Source organism: Phacochoerus africanus, chromosome 2 (assembly GCF_016906955.1).
Source record: "Phacochoerus africanus isolate WHEZ1 chromosome 2, ROS_Pafr_v1, whole genome shotgun sequence".
Classification (NCBI taxonomy): domain Eukaryota; kingdom Metazoa; phylum Chordata; class Mammalia; order Artiodactyla; family Suidae; genus Phacochoerus; species Phacochoerus africanus.
Genome location: NC_062545.1, coordinates 238,382,822 through 238,405,338, shown reverse-complemented (window position 1 = coordinate 238,405,338; position 22,517 = coordinate 238,382,822). Strand labels below are relative to the sequence as shown.

General features: G+C 50.0%; 3 protein-coding genes across 8 annotated transcripts; 1 reads left to right on the top strand and 2 right to left on the bottom strand.

Moving 5' to 3' along the window:
• Positions 1-806: 806 nt before the first annotated feature.
• On the bottom strand, positions 807-8,042 carry CA9 (carbonic anhydrase 9). 3 transcript variants are annotated; one of them, XM_047767873.1, is made up of 11 exons: positions 7,131-8,040; positions 6,114-6,143; positions 5,703-5,873; positions 5,420-5,562; positions 5,246-5,338; positions 3,374-3,440; positions 2,148-2,305; positions 1,810-1,954; positions 1,669-1,695; positions 1,168-1,249; positions 807-1,038 (listed from the first exon to the last, which is right to left on the bottom strand). In XM_047767873.1, the coding sequence occupies exons 1-11, from the start codon at positions 7,474-7,476 to the stop codon at positions 972-974; spliced, it is 1,329 nt and encodes a 442-aa protein (XP_047623829.1). In that variant the 5' UTR covers positions 7,477-8,040; the 3' UTR covers positions 807-971. The 3 variants fall into 3 exon arrangements, with proteins under 3 accessions (XP_047623829.1, XP_047623828.1, XP_047623830.1); XM_047767872.1 differs by having other exon boundaries at positions 807-1,249; positions 7,131-8,042; XM_047767874.1 differs by lacking the exon at positions 807-1,038 and having other exon boundaries at positions 1,526-1,695; positions 7,131-8,042.
• On the top strand, positions 5,741-17,826 carry ARHGEF39 (Rho guanine nucleotide exchange factor 39). 4 transcript variants are annotated; one of them, XM_047767881.1, is made up of 10 exons: positions 5,759-5,794; positions 6,253-6,392; positions 9,293-9,448; positions 14,508-14,985; positions 15,240-15,358; positions 15,938-16,008; positions 16,234-16,362; positions 16,524-16,753; positions 17,007-17,095; positions 17,257-17,826. In XM_047767881.1, exons 4-10 carry the CDS (start codon positions 14,611-14,613, stop codon positions 17,270-17,272), a joined length of 1,029 nt encoding a protein of 342 aa, XP_047623837.1. In that variant the 5' UTR covers positions 5,759-5,794; positions 6,253-6,392; positions 9,293-9,448; positions 14,508-14,610; the 3' UTR covers positions 17,273-17,826. The 4 variants fall into 4 exon arrangements, with proteins under 4 accessions (XP_047623839.1, XP_047623837.1, XP_047623838.1 ...); XM_047767883.1 differs by lacking the exon at positions 6,253-6,392 and having other exon boundaries at positions 5,741-5,794; XM_047767882.1 differs by lacking the exons at positions 5,759-5,794; positions 6,253-6,392 and adding an exon at positions 5,847-5,945.
• A 252-nt stretch (positions 17,827-18,078) lies between these two features.
• Positions 18,079-21,136, bottom strand: CCDC107 (coiled-coil domain containing 107). The gene is made up of 6 exons (XM_047767889.1): positions 20,948-21,136; positions 20,707-20,861; positions 18,793-18,853; positions 18,616-18,706; positions 18,410-18,522; positions 18,079-18,327 (listed from the first exon to the last, which is right to left on the bottom strand). Exons 1-6 carry the CDS (start codon positions 21,051-21,053, stop codon positions 18,080-18,082), a joined length of 774 nt encoding a protein of 257 aa, XP_047623845.1. The 5' UTR covers positions 21,054-21,136; the 3' UTR covers position 18,079.
• Positions 21,137-22,517: the final 1,381 nt, after the last annotated feature.

Here is a 22,517-nt window from a genome sequence, read left to right as displayed (position 1 = left end):
CCATTCCAACACTATCAGTCATTTCTGCCCGCTTCCTGATAATGTCTTACATTAGGCAGAATTAAGTCCCCCCACCAAAGATGTCCACACCCTAAGCCTATGAAACGTTGTCTTACACAGGAAAAGGGAAAACAAACAAACAAAAAAATGGAGTTCCCTTCGTGGCTGAGTGGTTAACGAATCTGACTAGGCTCCATGAGGATGCAGGTTCAGTCCCTAGCCTCGCTCAGTGTGTTAAGGATCCGGTGTTGCCACGAGCTGTGGTGTACGTCACAGATGCGGCTTGGATCTGGCGTTGCTATGGCTGTGGCGTAAGCCAGCAGCTGTAGATCCGATTCAGCCCCTGGCCTGGGAATTTCCATATGGTGTGGGAACAGCCAAAAGACAAAAAAGAAAAACAAAAGGAAAAAAAAAAGGAAATGTAAAGGTACTTTGTAAACTAAGGATTTTGAGATGGGGAGATTATTAACTGGGTAGGCCCAACATAATCACAAGGGTCCTTAGAAGAGAGGCAAGAAAGTCAAAGGCAACTGTAGGAGATGTGACAATGGAAGCAAGAGATTGGAGTGATGCAAGGAAGGGGCCACAAGCCAAGGAATGCTTGGCTTCTAGAAGCTGAAAAAGGCAAGAAGATACTCTCCCCTCAAGATCGTCCAGAAGGAACCAGCCCTGCCCATACTCTGACTTTAGTCCTTAAGATTCACTCTGGACGTCTGACTTCTAGAACTCTAAGAGAATTCCCATTACCATTAAGTCTGTGGTGGCTGTTACAGCAGCAATAGGAAATGAATACACCATCCTTTTGATTTGGGGAACAAGGGTGCCTTCCACGTATTTTATTATAAATATTTACTTTAAAAAAAATCTTTGGAGGTTAAAAAGAAAGTGGTGTTACAGGCAAGATAGGGTGTCCAGTTCCCCCTCAGATTCTTCTGGCTGGCTTCTCTGCACCCTCTCCAAGTTGCAGGCCTCTAGGCAACAGTCTCGGTGACCTCTGCTGGGTGGTAGCTAACACCCCCTTTGGTTCCACTTGAGTGTCTACACAGGGAAATCGAATCAGAAATCTCACCAGGAATGAGCTCATTTACATGCAATCTGCGTGAAGCTGTTCTGGACTCCACTTGGGTTGGTGGGGGCTGTACCTGAGGAAGAGGGTGGATATAATACCTTTGCTGCCTTCTCATTTGCACAAGGAGGACGACACTGGTAACAGCAAAGAGGAGGCCAAAAACCAGGGCCAGGATGTCACCTGGAGGAAGGAGGGGAGAGGCTGCCTCAGGGAGTCAAAAGGAGTCTGCTTCCACCTGCCCCCTACCCCTGCCCCAAGTTCTCCAGCTGCCCCAGTGTCTCAGAATTCAGCAGAGACCAGAAAAGGGCTGGGGATGGATACACAAGAAGGGGCAAGATAAGCACCTATTTTCTTTCCTAAAAAATCATAGTAAAAGAGGTTGTTTGGGAAGGAAGATGCTAAGAGATTTCATTCTGACCAACTCTCGCCCTGGGGACAACGGGGAACCCCCCACACCTTGATCTGATACTATCCTATTGGGGTTGGAGGTCTGTTCTGCAGAGGAGAGGAAGCAGCCATGGTCCTGACCAGCCTCTGGGGCTGAATGGTGCCAAGGGGTGTCCCCAACCGCAGGAGCCAGAGGAGGGACACAGACTCACCCGCAGCGAGACAGGAATTCAGGTGGACTGAAGAGAAAAGGGAGACATTAGAGCCGGGGACTGTGATCACCAGTGACAGACCAAGGAGGACACGTGGGAGGAGGGGAACATGGCATTATGGGACAGCAGACAAAGCTGCACCTGGCTCAACGGCCCTAGGGCTGCTGTCCACCTCAGTGGAGAAGGAGGCCTCGATTATTCGCCCATTCAAAGGTTGTGTCGCTCGGAAGTTCAGCTGTAGCCGAGAGTCGTCAGGTCCCCACAGGGAGTCTGAGAGCGTGTGGAGCTGGGGAGGTCAGCAGACCAAGACACAGAAGCAAAAGGGTCACAGGCTTAGAGCCAGAATCTCAGGGCTCCACCATCCACAACCCCCTCTTTCCCCCCAACACCCCATCATCTCTTTATGCCTCCTCTTCCTCACCTCATCCTAGACCCCTTTCCCCCTCATCCCCCAGGACACCCGCATGTCCCAACCCCACCTGCTTAGCACTCAGCTTTACTGTCTCGTTGAACACAGTCCAGACGATGCCCTGGGCACAGGGGGGTGTGGTGAGAGACCCCTCATATCGGAAGTAGCGGCTGAGGTCGGAGGGCAACAGTGCAGATACGTCCAGTCCTGGGACCCAAGTCTCTGAGTCTGCGGAGAGGACCTGGGCTGGAGTCTCACTGAGACTGGCCCCCACGCAGCAAAGCTTTGGGATGCAGAGATACATTCTTATGTCCCAAAAGCCAAGCTGACTCAGCTCCCTGAGGCCTCTCCACATGAAGTGTTTCCCTTCCCACAACTCAGCACAAGATGTGACTCAGAAGAAAGGAAAGGGCTGTGGGGCTTACAGAGTGAGAGAACTGCTCCCCTGGCAGTCTTCCCTCTTACTTTGCATACTGGGATAACAGGCCAGGTCGCAGATTTAAGCCCAGAGGGAATCAAAAGAAAATGAGCTGAATAACGTGTAAATAAATATTTATGACTATAAACGACAGACAAAAAAACTCAAAAAGCACGGTTCTCTCTAGCTGAACAAAACGTAAAGTACAGGAGGGGAAGTGAAGTTTAAAATGACCTGCAGTGACTGAGAAGGAAAAGAAGAACAAAAACATTTACAAACTTAGATATTTGATGCTTTTGAAGGAGAAATAGTTCTCAGAAAATGTTTAGCTCTTCAGACTCAACCCCTGAGTGCCAAACACTATTTTTTTGGTCTTAGGCTGTTTTTGTCCGGTTTTGGTTTCTGTTTGATTTTTAACCATGAAGCCTGTGGGCAGCAGTTTGCCTTTGCCTGTATTCAGCTTCACAGTTTTTTTTTTTTTGTCTTTTGTCTTTTGTCCTTTTAGGGCCGCATCCCAGGCATATGGAGTTTCCCAGGCTAGGGGTCGAATCGGAGCTATTGCCACCCGCCTATGCCAGAGCCACAGCAACGCAGGATCCGAGCCACGTCTTCGACCTACATCACAGCTCATGGCAACGCCAGATCCTTAAGCCACTGAGCAAGGGCAGGGATCGAACCCGCAACCTCATGGTTCCTAGTCGGATTTGTTAACCACTGCGCCACGACGGGAACTCCCCTCAGCTTCACAGTTATTATCAAGGTCACAGGTAGCCAATTCACACTAAACCAGGGAGCCCCTCTCCATCCTCAGACCTGAGCATAGAGCAGTTCTTTATGAACAAAGGTATCAAGGGTAGTGGCCAGAACGACAAACTGACCTTCGTCGGCGATTTCTCCCAAATGTGACAGCAACTGTTCATAGGCACTGTTTTCTTCTGGGCCTTCCTAGAAGATGATAGTACAAGACAGGTGAATAACATATATATAGGGTCACAGCTATCATGACCGATCATGGTTAGGCCTTCAGGGCTTCATGAACCCTATCATGACCTATCAACATCAGTATTTTTTTCTTCCCTGCACATTGCCCTGAACCACCTTTGTCTCCACCCACCTGCCCTAAAAAATAAAGACAAAAAAAAAAAAAAAAAAACCTGGTTTTGCCTTCCATGTATAATTCAAAGAGAAGAAAAAAATACCATTTTAAAAAAAAAAAAAAAAAAAGGCAGAGTTCCCGTCGTGGCTCAGTGGTTAACGAATCTGACTAGGAACCATGAGGTTGTGGGTTCAATCCCTGCCCTTGCTCAGTGGGTTAAGGATCTGGCGTTGCCATGAGCTGTGGTGTAGGTTGCAGACGTGGTTCGTATCCCATGTTACTGTGGCTCTGGTGTAGGCTGGTGGCTACAGATCTGATTGGACCCTAGCCTGGGAACCTCCATATGCCGCAGGAGTGGCCCAAGAAACGGCAAAAAGACAAAAAAAAAAAAAAAAAGGCTTGTTGTGGCTCAGTGGGTTAAGAACCTGACTAGTATGCATGAGGACAGGGGCTCGATCCTTGGCCTCACTCAGTGGCTTAAGAATCCAGTGTTGCCGCCAGCTGCAGACACACGACTCAGATCTGGCATGGCTGTGGCGTGGGCCAGAGCTGTAGCTCTGACTCCACCCCAAGCCCAGGAACTTCCATATACATTAGGTGTGGCCCTGAAAAGAAAAGAAAAAAAAAAAAAAAGAAAAACAGCAAAAATTTAATTAAAAAAAAAAAAGGCTTGAAGGTGAAGTGGGCTACCCCAGTCCTCCCCTATTCCTCAGCATTGAGAATGCCGAGGAAACACAAAATCTTATGTATTATTACTCAAGGTCACTTTATTCTTACTTTGCAAACTGACCTAACTAAGCAGACTAGGTCTCAAACTGGAGGAGGAGGAAAAGAATGGCAGGCCACTTGACTCTGGTACAAGGCTTTCATTAACGGGCTCTACTTACTTTTCCAGTCTTACTCATCACCACCTCCACACACATTCCATGGTCCCACCAGAGAGAAACCCAATAAACTCTGTATTCCTGTTAGCTTTGCATTCACCTTAATAATTCACCTTAATTGTGGGGCCAGGACATGCTACTTCCATGGCACTTCTCTGAACTTTGGGCTATAAGGCTGGCTTTAAGGAGTCAGGAAGGAAATGAGCCTAACAGGTGTCTCACCGTTCCACCCTCCTTTTAGCCTCCTCTAATCACTTCGTATGCAGCTTGATCAGTACAAGTCCAAAGAGATTACTAAATGTTTCTCTAGACTCTATTGCATTTTGCAAAGGGGAAATTATGGGTTATATGAGTATTAGAGAAATGACTCTTCCTGATGTCCATTCTACTGCCTCTGCTGTTACCCAAATGGGCCATATACTGAACTCTGCAGGTACTGTTCATTCTGGATGAGTATCTCCTTTTCTTTCCCACTAGTGAGGCTTCAAGTTTCACCTCCTCTGCGAGGCCTTCCCTAACCACTTCTACTCTCTGTCCTGTGTACATGTTTATCCTGCCAGCCTCCCTCACTGGCTGTGGGCTCCTTAGAGAAAAAGAACTCACCGTTTCTTAACTTTTTTTGTGGCCCAGTGCCTGGCTCGCAGGTGTTGAATGAAAGAACTGATGAGTAATGATGATGATAACCAGGTGTGGAGATGGGGGGGCCAAGAGACACTGCCCGGGTCGGGCGTGGGGAAGAGGGGTTGGGGGGGGTGTTCCAGGGCTGGTACCTGCAGAAAGGCTGCCAACACGGCCAAGCCCCTCGGGCGCCCCAAGGCCTCGTCAATTTTGGCAAATGCAGTGCTGAGGTGAACCACATGGATCTGGAAAGGACACAGTAGGAGTGGGCAAAATCCCCTGCCCCGCGCCCCACCTCGACCCTCTCCCGGCAGCTGCGAGCTCACCTCAGCAGGGAAACGGTGACCGCCAACTGTATGTTCCGAACCCGGGCGCCCCGCAGACCCCCAGTGCAGATGCAACTGCAGGGCCCGGTACTCCTGCCCCGGACCCAGGGACAGTTCCAGCCCGGGAGGCAGACTCAGCTGCACTGCGTGAGGAGAGGTAGGCTGGCAGGTGAGCCGGGCCCGCCCCTTCCGCCCAGGAGCGCAAGCCCAACTCCCGAGCGCCTTCCCTCACCCCCAAAGAGTCTCCGCCCCCCCCCGAGGCTCCGCCCCGAGACCGCCTCACCGGTGTGGCCATTGTTGCGCAGGCGCAGTTCTGGTTGCGGAGGGAGCTCATAGCCAAGGAGTTCCAGCGGTCGCAGGGCGGGGCAAAACGCGGTGAGCTGTGGGCGGATATCTACCGGGGATTGAAAGCGGCCTGCGCAGGCTGGGGACACCTGGGGCCATGGCGGAGCGCCTGGAGTGGGAGAGGATGTACTGGAAGTCTGATGACGAGATCAAGAGCTTTTGAGGAAGCGGACTAGAAAAAGTGAGGGGTGGAGTCAGGAGGCATCGGGGCGGGAAATAAAAATGAGGGATGTGGACGGAGACAGGCGGCGGGTGTAGGGACTGGCAGATGTTGATACAAGGAGGGGGAGGCGGGGATCGGCAGAGCTGAGTGCCTAGACTGGGTATGTGCAGGGAGTGGGTGTCTCACCTCCATAGCGCCAATGACTGTGGTCATCCCCTGCATAAATGAGAAGGATGAAGAGGCTGATCTTTGAGCCCAGTCCCTCCCAGCGGCCAGGAGATGGGTCCCCCTCACTAGCAGGGGTTCCCAAACTCTTATCTTACAGAAGCAGGTAACGGAAATGCCTGACGCAGGCCAGGTGTAAAGCACAGTGTAAAGCACATTGCAGCCAAATATAAGGCCACAACTTGGTGAACCACACAAAGATCCTACTGGATCCAGAGATCCCAGTTTGCAACCACTGTGGTAAGGTCTGTTAAGTGGGTGGGGGCCTCAGTCCCTTTGCCCAGATCAGTAGACCGTCATTCTCCCTGCTCATCCCTCTTCTCTTTCTGGTCTCCAACTCTTTTCCCAAAGTTCCTTAATGGAGAGTCAAGGTACCAGATTCCCCTACCGGCTTTTTCCTCCTTCCCAGATCTATTTCATTTGTAGACTGAGGACTGAGGTGACCTCTATACGCCCTTCCTGTTCTAACTCTGGTATCCCCCACCCTTCTTCTTCTCTCCCTTCATACTCTTCTCTCCACCTTTGTTTTCTCTCCACATTCCTCATCTCTTTCTCCTCTCCAGCCTCCCCCTCTTTTCTTTTCCATCTCTTCCTGCTTATCTCCAACTGTGCCCCCTTTTTGTTTTTTGGTTTTGGGGTTTCGTTTTGTTTTGTTTTGGCTGCCCCTGCTGCATACGGAGTTCCGGGGCCAAAGTTTGCAACACCAAATCCTTAACCCACTGTTTTGGGGCAGCAATCGAACCTGTGTCCCAGTGCTCCAGAGACGCTGCCAATACCATTGTGCCATAGAAGGAATTCCTGTGCCTTCTTTTTGCCTCCTCATCTAGCTGGTGGCAGGGGACCCGCCCTGGGGTTGGGAAAGACTAAGAGTATAGGCTCCTCTCTTTCCCTGAATATAATCCCTGCATGGGCTGGGGTTTAGTGAGGGGAAGTACCAACCTCCTAGAGCCTAGATTTGCAGAGCTGATGACCACTTACCTTTTTTTTCTCTGTGGACATTCTTCTGGGGTCCTTGAGTATCCCTGGGAGCCTCAGTAGTAGGAAGATCCTCTAAGTTCAGAGAATTCTCTTCTCCTGGTTCAGTCTTCATTCCAGGTTGGTCCTCCTCTCCAGGTATATCCTCTTCACTGGGCAGGTCCTCCTCCAGTGGATCATCTTCCCCAGATGAATCTCCTCCTGTGGTGGGAGCTCCCTGCATCCAGGACATGCTCTGGGGATGGGCAGGCACCAGGAGGAGCAGTAATAGCAGCAGATGCACAGTGGGGCCCGGGGCAGGGGCTGGGATCAACAGAGGGAGCCAGGGGCTGGGACACTGGGGAGCCATGCGGCTGACTATGGGGTGTCCCAGAACACGGTGTGTACGGGCTGTACGTGCATTGGAAACAGGAGCTGGGCAGGGGAGGAGCAAGCCTGGAGGGGAACAGGCTGACTCACAGAAAGCCCTTTTGTAGAGATGGAGCCAAAGTCCTGTGGGTCTATCTGGCCTGTGCCCCCTCCCCGATAGCAAAGAGGGGATGGGGTGGAGTGAGGGGCAGGTATGTGCACAAGCAGAAGGTTATCAGGGTCATGGGCTCAGCCTGGAACCCAAGGCACCACCTGGCACTGTACAGGTTCTCCCTGGCACCGCCCCACTGCTCACCAGCCAACCTCAGCTAAACCTGGCCTGCTTCCCAGCCCCAGGCAGCTGGGGCCCCCCACATCCTCTGGCTGAGAGAGGAAGCAGCCCATATATACATCCCTGGCCAAGCCAGGGAGCAGGTAGAAAGGCAGGGCAAGCTACTGGGGGGAGTCTGGGAGTGAGTGGGTGGATGGGTAGGTGGGAGGAAAATTTGAGTATGATTGGAACACCCACAGAGGTTGATTGATTTATTTATTTCATTTTTTATTTTTTGTCTTTTTGCCTTTTCTAGGGCTGCTCCCACGGCATATGGAGGTTCCCAGGCTAGGGGTCCAATCAGAGCTGTAGCTGCCGGCCTTCGCCAGAGCCACAGCAACACGGGATCCGAGCTGCGTCTTCGACCTACACCAGAGCTCACGGCAACTCCGGATCCTTAACCCACTGAGCAAGGCCAGGGATCGAACCCACAATCTCATGGTTCCTAGTCGGATTCATTAACCACTGCGCCACGACAGGAACTCCCCCACAGAGATTTATGAGAGAAACTCTGATGGGTTTAAACTAAATGTATGATTCATTATATTACACCTCTGCTCAGAAACCTTCATTGGCTTCCCAGTGGCTACCAAAATATCTTCTACCTGCCCATCTTCTTCCTCTAGCTGGCTCCCAAGTCCCTTCAAAATCTTACCCAAGAAAACTTTCCATCTTATCTCCTGCTACTTTCCTTCAATTCTACTTTCCTTTAATTCTAGCCAAATTAAACTACTCCTTTTTTACCCAACCTTTGACTGCCTTTGTTCCTCTAGTTCTCACTGCTGGGAATGCCTTTCCCGCTTCTATTTATCACCTACCATATGTCATCATTGGGCTAATGGACTAGAGCTATGGAAATGAATAAGATAAGAGTCACTGTCCTGAGGAGCTCACTGTCTGGTGAGTGAGGGCGAACTCTCTCCTAGTATTTGGGAGAAAGATGAATTCTGCTTCAGAAAGTAATACATAAGTAGGCAAAATTGGATCAGGACTTAAAGTAGCAGTTCAGTTTAGTTTTAAAAAGGCGGGGGAGGAGTTCCCATTGTGGCTCAGTGGTAACAAACCCGACTAGTATCCATGAGGACTCGAGTTCAATCCCTGGCCTCACTCACTGGGTTACAGATAGGGCGTTTCTGTGAGCTGTGGTGTAGGTCACAGACATGTCTCGGATCTGGTGTGGCTGTGGATGTGGTGTAGGCCAGCAGCTGCAGCTTCAATTCGACCCCTAGCCTGGGAACCTCCATATGCCTCTGTGGCCCTAAAAAGAGGGGTGGGGGGATGGTATTCCAGGCAAAAGGGAAGCACCAAATATTTTGAGAAAGAATCCATTTCTTATACTGGATTATATTGGGGCTTGATGTGGAGCATGGATTGGAGGGGGAGAATGGGTGCAAGGCGATAAAGAGTGAGAGGACCCTAAGAATGGCTTGGGGTTCCCAATCTGCTTATTCACTTAACACTTAGAGAGCCTCCTCTCTTCCTCCAGGCACTGTTCTAGGCCCTAGGGATGCAGCGTTGAACTGGAGAACAGCCTCTGATGTTTTGTAGAGCTCACATACTAAAAAGGCCACCATGGTTCCAACACACCAGAAGAGAGTAAGGCCATCTCAGGAGATTCTTCTCTGGGGCTAACATTCAGTAGGTATGTGCACTAGTAATGGTTATATAGATTAATTAAATAGGCTAGAATATTTTGGAGTTCCTCGGGGGCCCAGCAGTTAAGGATCCTATGTTGTCACTACTGTGGCTTGGGTCACTTCTGTGGCACAAGTTCGATCCCTGGCCCGGGGACTTCCTCACGCCACAGGCACAGCCAAAAATAAAAATGAAAAAAATATTTATAATCCAATTTGTAGCTAAACCTAACTCCAGGGTGCTCCTGCTACTTCAGTCCTCCCTGGAGACTTTTCAGGACCCTTGTGACCTCTTCTCTAAAGAGATAATGCTTGGCACAGCAAGGGCTCCAGGACCCCATCCAGCTTCCACTCTGATGGATCAGTACCTGTGCACCCACCACTATGTTAAATAGTTTTACTGTCTTTATCTAAATCCCTTCTGTTACCCAAAGGCCACCTCCTCCAGGAAGTCTCACTTGACCAACTCTACACCATAGGAAGAGATTTCTGAACCACCGCAATCCTTTGCCTGCCCTTGCTAATAACCTTGCCTACCATCTAATTCATATTAAGGTGATTTATGACATTTTATCTGCTCTAATAGCCTTGAGCTCCAAAAGGGCAGGGTCCAGTATTTGATTGGTTCAGTCTTTTATTCAGCAGTCTTTTCTTGATCATTTTTCTTTCTGAGATCACCTTGCTAGGGTCTGAGAAAAAAACAAATTGACTAAGATGACTTCTTGCCCTCAGGGAGCTCACCATCAATGGCCTTTGTGTGTCGAACCACAATTATTCCAGGAGCAGGACATCATCTTTCCACAGCATCCCAAACTGTCTGCCTTGTCAGAGTGACTGTCATACTGTGTGCCAAAACTTGTATGGCTGAACAACAGCTGTGCTCCATGCAGTCATCTTAGGAGGTAGTTAGCCAAATGATCTAGGTGGCTATTTCTGGGGCCTAATAAGAGCCATCCATGGCAGTCTGATCCAGTGTGCACCCCAGATGGTCAGCTCATTGCCTTGGTCAGCTGTGTTCTTAGAACCTTGGTTGGACCCTGATGCATGGAAGGTACATGGTAATATCTGAAGTCGACTGGCCTAGACAAGACAGAACGCGCTAATGACTGATCTGGTTGGGGTGGAAGAGGTCCTGGGAAGCACAAAGGACAGAAACACCATGCTAACTGAAGTCTGGCGTCTCTATGTCTACATCTTTCTCTAACATCAATCTTAAGTTTTTGGTTTTTGTTTTTTTCCCTTTGCTTTTTAGGGCTGCACTCACAGCATATGGAGGGTCCCAGGCTAGGGGTTGAATTGGAGCTACAGCTGCAGGCCTATACCACAGCCACAGCAACACAGGATCCAAGCTGCGTCTGCGACCTTCACCACAGCTCACGGCAATACCAGATCCTTAACCCACGGAGCAAGGCCAGGGATTGAACCGGCAACCTCATGGTTCCTAGTTGGATTCATTTCTGCTGCACCACGATGGGAACTCTCAATCTTAGTTTTATTTCACATTCCCTTTTTCCAAAAGTTCTGAATGTTTCCTTCTTTTCCCTTTTTAGATCTCTGTCGGGATTTCCTTGTACACTTCTCCGTGGCATTTCTGTGAATCCACACGTCTCCCCTCTATCTCTGCTGCTTTCTCTCAGCATGTCAGAATGCAGATCTGCACCAGGTGCAGGGCTGTGTTACAGCTCCCTCATTTGCTAAGTGCCATTCTCCATGGTGCTGTCTCTTTCTTGAACTCTCTGTCTCTGTGTGTGCCTATGTCTCTGGTCTGGGTGGGGAATGTAGACTATGACCCTGGATCGTGTCTTTGCAACTGGGAGTCTGCCAAACCCTAAAACAGGTTTGAGTTCCCAGAGTCTTGTTTCCTGAACCTCCCCAGGTTGGGACAGAGTGTACTCAGGACTGATTGACTAAGACACCCTCCCCCGCTCCACCTTGGCCTGGCACACGACCTCTCTGGGTTGTTTAAGGCAGTCTTTGGTCATTAGAGACTGTGTTTTAAGACACTGAGGGACATGCCTCTGCTTTATCCCAGGGTTGCAGAGGCGGGAGTTATTTGCCGGTAACGTAGGAGGAGAAAAAGCCCCCTACTCTTCAGACATGGATTGGTAGCAAAGATAGCTCACGGCCCTTCTGGGGCCTTGGGGGCTGACTTGTAGTTCTGGCCCACCTCACCATCTGTATTACTCTCCTAGGCTGCTATAACAAATTGCCACAAACTGGGTGGCTTAAAACAACAGAATTTTATTCTCTCATAGTTCTGGAGGCTAAACGTCTGAAATCAAGGTGTTGGCAGGGCCCTGCTCCTTCTGAACACCCCTTGTGAGACCTCTTCCAGTTTCTGGGGGCTCCAGGCATTCCTTGGCTTGTGGCTGCATAACTTCAATGTCTGCTTCCAACTTCTCTTGTCTCTGTGTTGCTCTACTAGATGTCTCTTATAGGAACACTTATCATTGGATTTAGGGCCCGCCACGATAATCCAGGGTGATTTTAAGATTCATAATTTAACTACATCTACAAAGACCTTTTTCCAAATAAGGCCACATTCACAGGTTCTAGAGGTTAGAACATGGACCAATCTTTAGGGGAGTCACCATTCAGCCTACCACACTATCAGCCGTTTTGGAACTGAAGTGCATGCACAGGATGAGACATAATGAGCTTGTGTTAGAGCCCCTCATGCCTTCTGCCCACATCCCTCTTTTTTTTGTTGTCTGCAGCACCAGTGGCAATGCTGGATCCTTAACCCACTGAGCAAGGCCAGGGATCCAACCTGCATCCTCATGGATACTAGTCAGGTTCATAACCTGCTGAGCCACAACAGGAACTCCACAAACATCTCAAATTTAACAGGCCTCAAGCCAAATTCATCTGTCCCCAAAACCTCTTCTACCCACCCTCCAACCAGTGGCCTAAGCCAGAAATCTGGTGCCATCTTTTCTTTCATCTTTTCCTTCACCTCGACATTTAGTCATTAAGCCCTATAGCCCTGTGGATTCTACCTTCTAAGCTTTTCATACACATTTTTCAGCCTAGCTCACACTTCCATGACCTCTTACCTGGACTATGCCCGTTAGGGGCTCATGGTGCTATCAGCCATCATGGGATTATCTGTCCTCTTCCACCCTTGAGCTCTTAGTGTGGTCTGCCCCACATTCACCTGAGACAGTGTAACCAGTCCTTCACCTACATGGTATCACCAGCTTCCTTCTGACCCATCCAAGGTACAGTCTGACCCCCCAACTCCCTTTTTCCTCCATCAAGCCCTTCAAATTGTTTTTCCCTAATCGAAGTCCAGCATTTCTCCTTCCTCAGAATTCTGAGAATGTCAGTGAACTAGAAGGGACTTCAGAACCATGATAACACCCTGGTTCTTGGCTTGGGGCCCAGATTCCTAGGAGTCTACAGTGGTAGGAATGGGGTCGAAAGTTTCTATCTAATATTTTGGGTTTAATAGCAGTTTTTTTCTGATTACAAAGTAATGCGTGTATGCTCAAGCAGAAAACTAGGGAAAAGCATAAAAGTCTGAGGGAATTTAAAAATCACCCTATTTATCCTATTTACCCCTTTAACCTCAGTGATCTAGTGCCTGGCACAGATTAGGTGCTTGGTAAATATCTGCTGAATGAATTATCTTTGATCCCATCACCCAGAGATAAAAACCACAATTAGTTTTTGATTGTTTATCCTTCCAGTCATATATTTCTTTTACCTAAATAAGATCATATTGTGCAAACATCTTTGTGGCCTGCTTTTTTCTCTCTAGGTAATATACTACATGTTTTCTCCATTTTGATAGCTTTTTTTACATCATCTTTAATACTTTCATATTATTCCTTCAAATGGCTGTACTATAATTTTCCTAGCCAATTCTCTACCAGTGGGCATTAAGGTGATTTCCAGTTTTCTGTTACAAACAACATTTTGCCTCCCATCCTAATGTATATGTTTTTGTCCATAGATCTAATTTTTTAGGATGCATTCCTAGAAGTGGAATTTCTGGGTCATGAGAGTAGGCACATTTTAAGATATACATACTGACAAAAATGGCACTGTTCATTTACCTCCAGCACTACTGCCAGTTTTCTAAAAGACCTTAGAAAAATCTGGTACATTTTATCTCTGACTAGGTAACAGATTAATCAACTCCAAGCTTTTGCCTTTGGCCAGAATTAGAGCAGTTCTCAACCACCAAGTTAGTTATTGACATTTGCCGACTAGAAGCTAAGTGGCTACCAGGTTTTGGATCAGTATGAAAGGAGAAAACATCAGTTCTTCTTCGGAGGCCAAAATATTCAAAACCTGGTGACCCGTGAGGGTTCCTAGTAGTGAAAGCACTGGGGACTGGATCCTAGAGTTTGGCATAGGCCCAGAACAGAACACATGGCATAACTATCGTCCCCTTCTCAATTCTACGGGTGGAACACTGCGGCCCTGCCAGTGTCTAAACCTCTAAGTCTCCTGACTCAGAGTCCAGGCTATTGCCCCAACTTAGTACCACTCAGAAGACGACCACCCACTTGCTCCAGTCTGCCCTGCCCAGGCGCGCACCTACAGCGCCGCCCTGGTGGTGGGTCAAGCCCTAAGGAAGAGACCCGATGAGGTTCAATGCGCACAGCCTCCAGGCGCCAGGGGGCGCGCTCCCCCCTCCGGCCCCGCCCCCGAAGCCGTTGGGATTCGAATCTCCGGCGGGCTGCGGGCGGAACCGTCGATCCCTCAGTCCGGCATGGAGATCCTGGGTCCCAGCGCACGGTGCCCGGTGCAAGAGCAGCGTGCCCGCTGGGAGCGGAAACGCGCCTGCACCGCCCGGGAGCTGCTGGAGACTGAGCGGCGCTACCAGGAACAGCTGGGGCTGGTGGCCACGGTGCGGGCCGGGCGCCCTCCCGTAGGGGGCGGGGACCGGAGGGTGTGGCAGGGTCTCCGCGAGGTCGGTGACCAGGGGTATGGTGGGCCCTGGCCCATCCGCCTGCACATAAGGCTCTCGGGCGGACTTACACACTTCCTAGCGGCACCTCGGCTTTAGCCTCCTCTGCGCACTACATACCGGTATTGTATTCTCTCCTCCCGCAGTACTTTGTGGGGATTCTGAGAGCCAAGGGCACCTTGCGACCACCAGAGCGCCAGGCCCTGTTTGGGCCCTGGGAGCTCATTTACCGCGCCAGCCAGTGAGTAGATGGGGCATGGGGATAGAGAAGGAGGGGGAACCCTCGCCTCTGGTAGCTGCACGGAATTCAGAGTCGGAGAGACCCAGGTCCACGTCTGCCAGTTTTCTCCCCTGTGGTTTTGGCCCAGTGCCTTAACCTGCCCCAGTTCTCCACCTATAAAACGGGTTAATAGCACTACCTCTGGGGCAGGGTTAATGAGGATTAAAAGAGGTGGTGCTTCGGTAGTTCTTGGGCTGCACTTTCATTGTCCTCACCCACGCAGAGAGCTGCTTCTCCACCTTGAAGGAGGGCGCTGGGGACAGGGGCTGGAGGGCTTCTGTCCCCACCTGGAGCTCTACACCCAATTTGCTGCCAACGCTGAGAGGTCCTGGACCACCCTGCAGGTAACCTGAAGATCTCACATCCTTCCCCTCTTCCTCTGTACATTTCCTCTAAATCTGGAGACCCAAACTTCATACTGTTCCTGCATTTATAGAGCCCTGTGGGTGCCCCACCACCCTGTGCTAAGTTCCCTGTAGGGAGACAGGGTTCTCTCCGAAGCACACAGCTTCCTGAGGGCTGGGGATGTGTACATGGAAGAATCCAATATAAGGAATGGCTTCTCTCCCTGCTGCCAACCCTTTCCCCATCACGCCAGGAGCAACTAAAGAAGAACAGACGTTTCCGGAGGTTTGTGCGACTTCAGGAAGGTCGTCCTGAGTTTAGGGGTCTTCAGCTCCAGGACCTGCTCCCTCTGCCTCTGCAAAGGCTCCAGCAGTGAGTCCACTCAACCTTACTCAACCAACTCCTCTTTCCTGTGTCTGCATGACTGCTGCTCTCAGTTTTGTGGGATTCCATGGGATCATCCCACTGTGTCTCTCCTGGACAAATAGCTCCTAAAAACCTTTTGCAAGAGTAAACGTGAACCCACTGGAGTATCTGGGCTCTGCAGCCTCAGGCCCATAGCTGGGACTGTGGAACTTACATTGAGGTAAAGGCCTTATAACAAGGCTAGCAACAGGGCTTCCGGAGATGAAAGGCTTACCTGGCTTGGAATTTCTGTCCTGAGTACAAGTTAAGAACTTATAGTCAGGTTGTCTGCAGCATCCTCCTTGGGTTGATAAACTTTCATCTTGGGATCTGGTCTCCTGAATTATGATCAACCTGCCCTAGACTCTTCAGAGTGGGAAAAGATGAGGGCCGTGTGGTATAAACCCAAGTTCTGAGTCCCAGACGAGAGGGGGATAAAACAGCCACAAGCAGATCTTTCCTGGCCTTGCAACTGACATATGTGTAGGGCGTGATTTGTGTGTCAGCGCAACTTCCCCTCAGAGACTTCCAACTGTCTAATTCCAGGTATGAGAATCTTGCTGTTGCTTTGGCTGAAAACACAGGCCCCAACAGCCCTGACCAGGAACAGCTGGCAAGTATGTTCTTGGTCCTCTGCAGCGGTCCTTGGGGACTGCCTCTCCTGTACCCCTTTCTGGCTCTGCCCTCCAATGTCTGATATGCCCCTGGCATCCAAAGACATGTTTACCTACCCTTCAAGAAGTCAGACTCTGACCTTGGTCCCCTCTGGAACGGCCTTTCACCATCACTGGTCACCCCAAATCAAAGCTGTGCTGAGAGCTGGGCATGGGATGTCATTCCAGGGGCAGCCCGGCTGATAAGTGAGACTGCCCAGAGAGTCCACACCATTGGTCAGAAACAGAAGAACGACCAGCACCTCCAGCGTGTCCAGGCTCTGCTTAGTGGACAGCAGGCAAAGGGGCTCACCTCAGGTCATCTGCAGGCTTCCCCCTCACTCCTCCAACTGCCCTTTTCTCATCTCTTTTCGTCTCCACCACCAGCACGTACCCTGTCTCCTCAGCCTCCCTTTCCTTCTGTTCTGTGGATCATGGTCCTGGAGCTGTACCAGGGTAACAGCTCTCCTGTCCCCTAGGTCGCTGGTTCCTACGCCAGGGCTGGCTGTTGGTGGTGCCTCCCCAAGGGAAGCCTCGGCCCCGAATGTTCTTCCTTTTCTCCGACGCGCTCCTCATGGCCAAACCTCGACCCCCATTGCACCTGCTGCAGAGTGGCACCTTTGCCTGTCAGGCTCTCTACCCCATCGCCGAGTGTCAGCTCCAGAGGGTCTTTGGCCACTCAGGAGGCTCTTGTGGTGGACTGCTCAGCGTAAGTAGTAGGCAAAAGCCCTAGGTAAGGGAGGAGAGGCCTAAAATAATACCTTAAGTGCCTGTGCACCATTCATCTCCTTGGCTTGGAGTCCCCTGAGGAACTGAACCACCTACATTGAGAGGATACTAGGCCTTGGGGTTCTTGGCCTGCTTCTCACTTCAGCCCTGAATTACCTCCATGGAGACAGCAAGGCCTTCAGTTTATGGCTGGAACTTTCTGAGCCATGTGCTAAGAGGTGGTCTCTCCCTAGCTGGCCTTTCCCCATGAGAAGCTACTGCTTATGTCCACAGACCAGGAGGAACTGCTGCTCTGGTACCACAGTCTGACTCTGGCCATCTCGTAAGTTACCTTCCCTCAAAAAGAGTGCTGTGGTGAGGCCCACGAACTGGAGTTCTGAGCATGTCCCACATCTGGGACCCATCCCCACCCCCCTCCAACACCCTGGGTGATTTTGTTGGAATAGAGTGCTCATGCCAGTGCCTGAACTATTTTCTCCACAGGAGCCAGAAGAACTAGGAATCTTAAGAATTCCAGAGTCCAGGATACCTCAGGGATAGGTCAGAGTTGGGAGTACAAAGGAATCCTCTTCAGTACTAACAAAACACTCTTCATAGTTGGAGCAGAGTCAGTTTGTGTTTGCCTGGGACCCAGACATGCCACGTCATTTGACCAGCTCTTAAGAATGTGGCACAGTGGGATCAGTGGTGTCTTGGGAGCCCTGGAACGTGGGTTTGATCCCTGGCCTGGCACAGTCGGTTAAGGATCCGGTGTTGCCACAGCTGCGAATTAGGTCACAAGTGAGGCTCAGGTCTGATCCCTAGCCTGGGAGCTCCACATGCCACGTGACAGCCGGAAAAGAATCAGGACACCAAGTCTGAACCTACTGAACCTCTGCTGAAACGGCCCCTCCAACACAAAGGAGGGGATTTGGGACTGATAAGCTCTGTGCTCTATCTGGACAGCTACTTACCAAGGTTGCAGCTTTGCAAATGTGTCTACTTTTATGTTGCATGTAGTTTTTATAATTTATTTTCCCACCAGATTTTAGTAAAGTTTTTCCTTTTTGGAGAAGGCTTTCTGTCTCAGCTATGTGATATGAGAAAAGGGATTTTTGTGCCCTGATAGCTGGTGTGATGGTGGCCTCAGGAATACAAAAAGGACTGGAGCTCCCTCTATCTTCTGGGCTCCTGCACTGGAAGGCGGCTTCTTTTTGTCCTAATAAGGGAAGCTTTTCAAGAAGGCCCAGCTGCTCTTAGGCACCTAGTATGGATGTGTGTGTTTGTGTGACCAGCTGAAATGGAAAAAGCACACAGGCACATCCATTCACAAGAACAGACTCTGTTTTACTAAACCATCAGCTGTTGCCCCTCCCTCCCAGTGGGGGCTGTGACTGGGGCCCTCTGCTGCAGCTTTCCTGCATCTTCTCCTTAGGCCCTGCTCCATTTCCCTGGGAGTAGCTAGGTTCCTTGTCCCTGTGCTCCAGTTGAGGGGCTCCTCCTGGGCCTGACTGTCACCAGCCTCTTCTTCGTCCTCCTCTATACATAACTTCTTAGAAAAGGGTATGCGGGCCTCTGTGATGGGGAAGATTAGGCATGCTCCAGTTTCAGTGGCTTTGCCTCTACCTCCACCAGATCTCACCTCCCCACCCTGTACCTGGTTCTGGAACCTCCACACCCTTGTTTGGCTTGTTCTCTTGTAGCAGCTGGTGGATGGTCTGTAGCTTCATGTGCAGAAGCTCCTGCTGGGCTCCAGCCAGGGTAGTCACACTGCAGATATGTCTGCTCAGAGGCTGCCCAATCTCTGTCCCCACCTCTCCCACCTACAAGTTCCCCTGGCCACAGGGTCGTTGCTCTCCTTACCGCTCAAAAAGGGGGTCCAGCTGGGCCATCAGACTATTCAGGTGTTGCTCTGTCTGGGCCAGCTGTTGTGTCAGCTGGACCAGCTGTTGCTCTGGTGCAGGGGAGAAAAGGAGAGCAATGGTTACTGACTTTCTGTCCCCTAATCCCCCACCAAGCACAGACTTCTGCAAAACCCACCTGACTGCAATGATTCCTTCTTGCCTGCCTCCTCTTGGAGAACAGCAGCCTCATCTTTCCCCTGCCATGGAAAAAGGAAAGGACAACACTGCAGCAACACGGTTCTCCATAACCTCAGTTTCCAAAGCCAGTAGGAGGAGGAGAATTTCAGGCAGCAAAAGCAAGTGAGTTTTTAACCTCAGAGAGTCACAATCACATCTAGTCTAGCTCCTTACCCAGGTCAGGAAGCAACATGTCAGTAACCCCAAAAAATGGTCATTCAGTCTACGGAAACACCTCCAGGAAGGAGCAGTTTTCTCCAGTTTGATAAAGCTCTGGTTATTAATTTACATACAGTGCCAAAAACTGTCCTTCATGTATCTGATTATGGAGCTGATCAGAGCCTTCCAAAATCATATCTTTTCAACACAATATCCCCCTACCCACTTTCTCATGTCTTCTCTGGTTTAATAGTGCCAGTCTTTCTCAGTCAATGCTCATTTAACATGGTTTTCTCTGGTAGCTTTACTTTGATTTGTTTAAAGAGTATATCGTGCTGGGAGTTCGTGGCTCAGTGGTTAATGAACACGACTAGGAACCATCAGGTTGCAGGTTTGATCCCTGACCTCGCTCAGTGGGATCTGGCGTTGCCCTGAGCTGTAGTGTAGGTCCTAGATGCTGCTCGGATTCTGCATTGCTATGCTGTAGGCCAGCAGCTGTAGCTCCTACTCGACCCCTAGCCTGGAAACCTCCACATGCCTTGGGTGCGGCCCTAAAAAGCAAAAAAAGAAAAAAAAAAAGGGATATAGTGCTCTTAAAGTTGTGCCCTCAATAGAATTCCCCCGCAGGGTTCTAATCAGAAGATAAAGAACAAAATACCTTCTTCCTAGCATTGATTTGGGAAGTGGGCTGTCACATCACACAACTGAACCTTATTAATCAATAAATTGCTGTTAAATTATGTTTCTTCCAGACTATATTTGGGTCCAAGAATAGAATTTATTATCTGGAGTTCCCCTCGTGGCTCAGCCATTGGCAAATCTGACTAGGAACCGTGAGGTTGCAGGTTTGATCCCTGGCCTCGCTCAGTGGGTTAAGGATCCGGCATTGCCGTGAGCTGTGGTGTAGGTCGCAGATTCAGCTCAGATCTGGGGTTGCTGCGGCTCTGAAGTAGGCTGAAGGCTACAGCTCTGATTAGACCCCTAGCCTAGGAACCTCCATATGCCGTGGGTGTGGCCCTAGAAAATACAAAAAAAAAAAAATTATTATCTATCTATGTTGAATTTCATCATTATATTCAGTCCCTCATCCTAGCTTGTCCAGTCTATTATGAATCATGGTTAGCTATCCTTCCTAGTTTCCTATCTCCAAATTGGCTCAGCCCTCTATTTCCCAATGCAATTAAGTGATACGGCTAAAGTCAGAGCCCTGGGAGGTACTACTTTCCATTTCAACAGTTTGAATCTACCAAAATGTACTATCAGTTCACATTTCAGAGCCTCCTTCCCAAGGAGAACTTGAGACTGCTTGGTACCTCGAACTCTAAAAACACTTTGGCTAAGTAATCAGGGGCTCGTGCCAAGGTTGGAATCTTACCAGGAACCGCACTCACTGTAGTATGGACAGTCGCTGGGTTCAAGTCCCAGTTCCACCAGTTACTAGCTCTGGGTGACCTTGAGCAAGTGACTAACCCCTACATTGGATTGATGGGAGGATTAAATGGGATGGTCATTATTTATTTACAATTTATCAAATGCCATTCACATCCATTACCTCGATAGCTACTCAAAATAATCCCATAAGGCTGGAAACCCAGAGGACTCAGGTCTTCACTTTACAGATTGACAGGAAAATGAGTCTTGTTCTTGGTACCATAGGGACCCAACGGGAGATTCAGAACCCGGGCATCCCCTCCCTCCTCTCGTCGTCCCGCACCTGCAAACACTTGTACAGCACAAAAGCCACGACGGCCGCGGTGTACAGCGCCCCCAAGGGCAACGCCCCGGCTCGAGCTGGGTCGCGCTGATCCTTGCGCGGCGGCGACCGCCGCCGGAGTTCTGTGGCCTCGGGGCCGACCTGGGCGGCGTCTCCTGAGGAGGGCAGAGGCGGGTCAGTAGAGCTGGGGGTTGGGGCCGGTAGGCAGTCCCTGCCTCCCTCTAACAGACCTCGGTGGTACCTGGGTGTGCCGGGCGGTCGGGGCTGGAGCGGTCTCCGAGGACCTCAGGCAGCGCAGACATAAGTAGCAGCCCCACCGCACCCGCTAGCGAGACCACGCTCGCCATTGCAGGCGGACCACGGGAGAACCTGGGAGGCGCCGGCGTTGGCCGCACGCGCCCATGCGCACGCGCACCCGCGCCCCGGAGCCCGTTCCGCTCGGGGCCTTCCTGGAAGGTCACGCCCACCTAGCGTATGGGCGGGGCCAGGATTTATTTGCATAGGACCGGGAGCCCAGCTTAGTTTATTTTAGAAATTAGTTCATTTCTTATCTCCATTTAGGGATTCAGTTAGCCAGAAAGTGTCCGGAAGCTTAAAACCTTAGAAGAGTATGCGATAAAGTGGTTTCCTACACTAGCCCACATCCTCACCCTAACCATAAAATAAATTTTTTCTTCCAGCTATAAAAGGTTACAGGAGACCACCCACCAGTGAAGCTCGTGCTGAAGGCCTGTTTCCTAGGCTACAAACGGGGGACTAGTTCCTTATTTACGCCTAGGGGAAAGTCCCCGGACCTCAGGCAGAGAGTGCCATGTGCGCCTGCACATAGACTGTCCCTGCACCTCACGGTTAATCCGCTAAGAAGCGATTTCGCCGAGCGGCGTGTGGCAGGGATGTCATCCGTCAGCTGAAATAGTTACACAGGCAGTGCGCTTCCGCGCACCAACCACACGGGGCTCATTCTCAGCACGGCTGATTTTAATCCTTTCTGGAAGGTAACAAGGTGGTTATTTTTTTAAAGAAAATTATTGCTCAATGGATTTATTACATTTATAGTTGTACAATGATCGTCACAATCCACTTTTATAGGATTTCCAGCCCACAACCCCAGCACATCCTCTACCCCCCCAACTGTCTCCCTTGCAAATGCTTAAGTTTTTCAAAGGCTGTGAGTCAATATCTGTTCTGCACAGAAGTTCATTCTGTCCTTTTTTCAGATTCCACATGTCAGTGAAAGCATTTGATGTTGGTGTCTCATTGTATGACTGACTTCACTTAGCATGATCATTTCTAGGTCCACTCATGTTGCTAAAAATGCCAGTATTTCATTCCTTTTAATGGCTGAGTAATATTCCATTGTGTATATGTACCCTGTCTTCTTGATCCACTCCTCTGTCGATGGACATCTAGGTTGTTTCCGTGTCTTTACAAATGGGAGAAAAATCTTTTTTGCCTTTTTCTAGGGCCGCTTCCTGGGGCATATGTAGGTTCCCAGGCTAGGGGTCGAATTGGAGCTGTAGCCACCGGCCTACACCACAGCTCACAGCAATGCTGGATCCTTAACCCACTGAGCAAGGCCAGGGATCGAACCTGCAACCTCATGGTTCCTAGTTGGATTTAGTTAACCACTGTGCCACGATGGCAACTCCTAGTTTTGTTTTTACTGACATTACTCTAAGAGGTGGATCTGAGAAGATGTTGCAGAAATCAACAGCATCTTTATACACTAACAATGAAAGATCAGAAACAGAAATTAGGGAAGCAATCCCATTTACCATTGCATCCAAAAGAATAAAATACCTAGGAGTAAA

Bases quoted from the DNA above. Each gene is read 5' to 3' on its own strand.
- CA9 (XM_047767872.1), bottom strand. From the start codon at position 7,476: ATGGCTCCCCAGTGTCCCAGCCCCTGGCTCCCTCTGTTGATCCCAGCC. The intron at 1,696-1,809 runs GTGCAGCTTTGT...TTTTCTCTTCAG, and splicing joins CCCTAGGGCCGTTGAGCCAG to TCCACCTGAATTCCTGTCTC. The intron at 1,250-1,668 runs GTGAGTCTGTGT...TCCTTCCTCCAG, and splicing joins GAATTCCTGTCTCGCTGCGG to GTGACATCCTGGCCCTGGTT.
- ARHGEF39 (XM_047767883.1), top strand. From the start codon at position 14,611: ATGGGGCATGGGGATAGAGAAGGAGGGGGAACCCTCGCCTCTGGTAGC. The intron at 14,986-15,239 runs GTAACCTGAAGA...CCATCACGCCAG, and splicing joins GGTCCTGGACCACCCTGCAG to GAGCAACTAAAGAAGAACAG. The intron at 16,009-16,233 runs GTATGTTCTTGG...ATGTCATTCCAG, and splicing joins TGACCAGGAACAGCTGGCAA to GGGCAGCCCGGCTGATAAGT.
- CCDC107 (XM_047767889.1), bottom strand. From the start codon at position 21,053: ATGGCGAGCGTGGTCTCGCTAGCGGGTGCGGTGGGGCTGCTACTTATG. The intron at 18,707-18,792 runs GTGGGTTTTGCA...CCCCTGCACCAG, and splicing joins GAAGGAATCATTGCAGTCAG to AGCAACAGCTGGTCCAGCTG. The intron at 18,523-18,615 runs GTAAGGAGAGCA...ACATATCTGCAG, and splicing joins CTGGACCCCCTTTTTGAGCG to TGTGACTACCCTGGCTGGAG.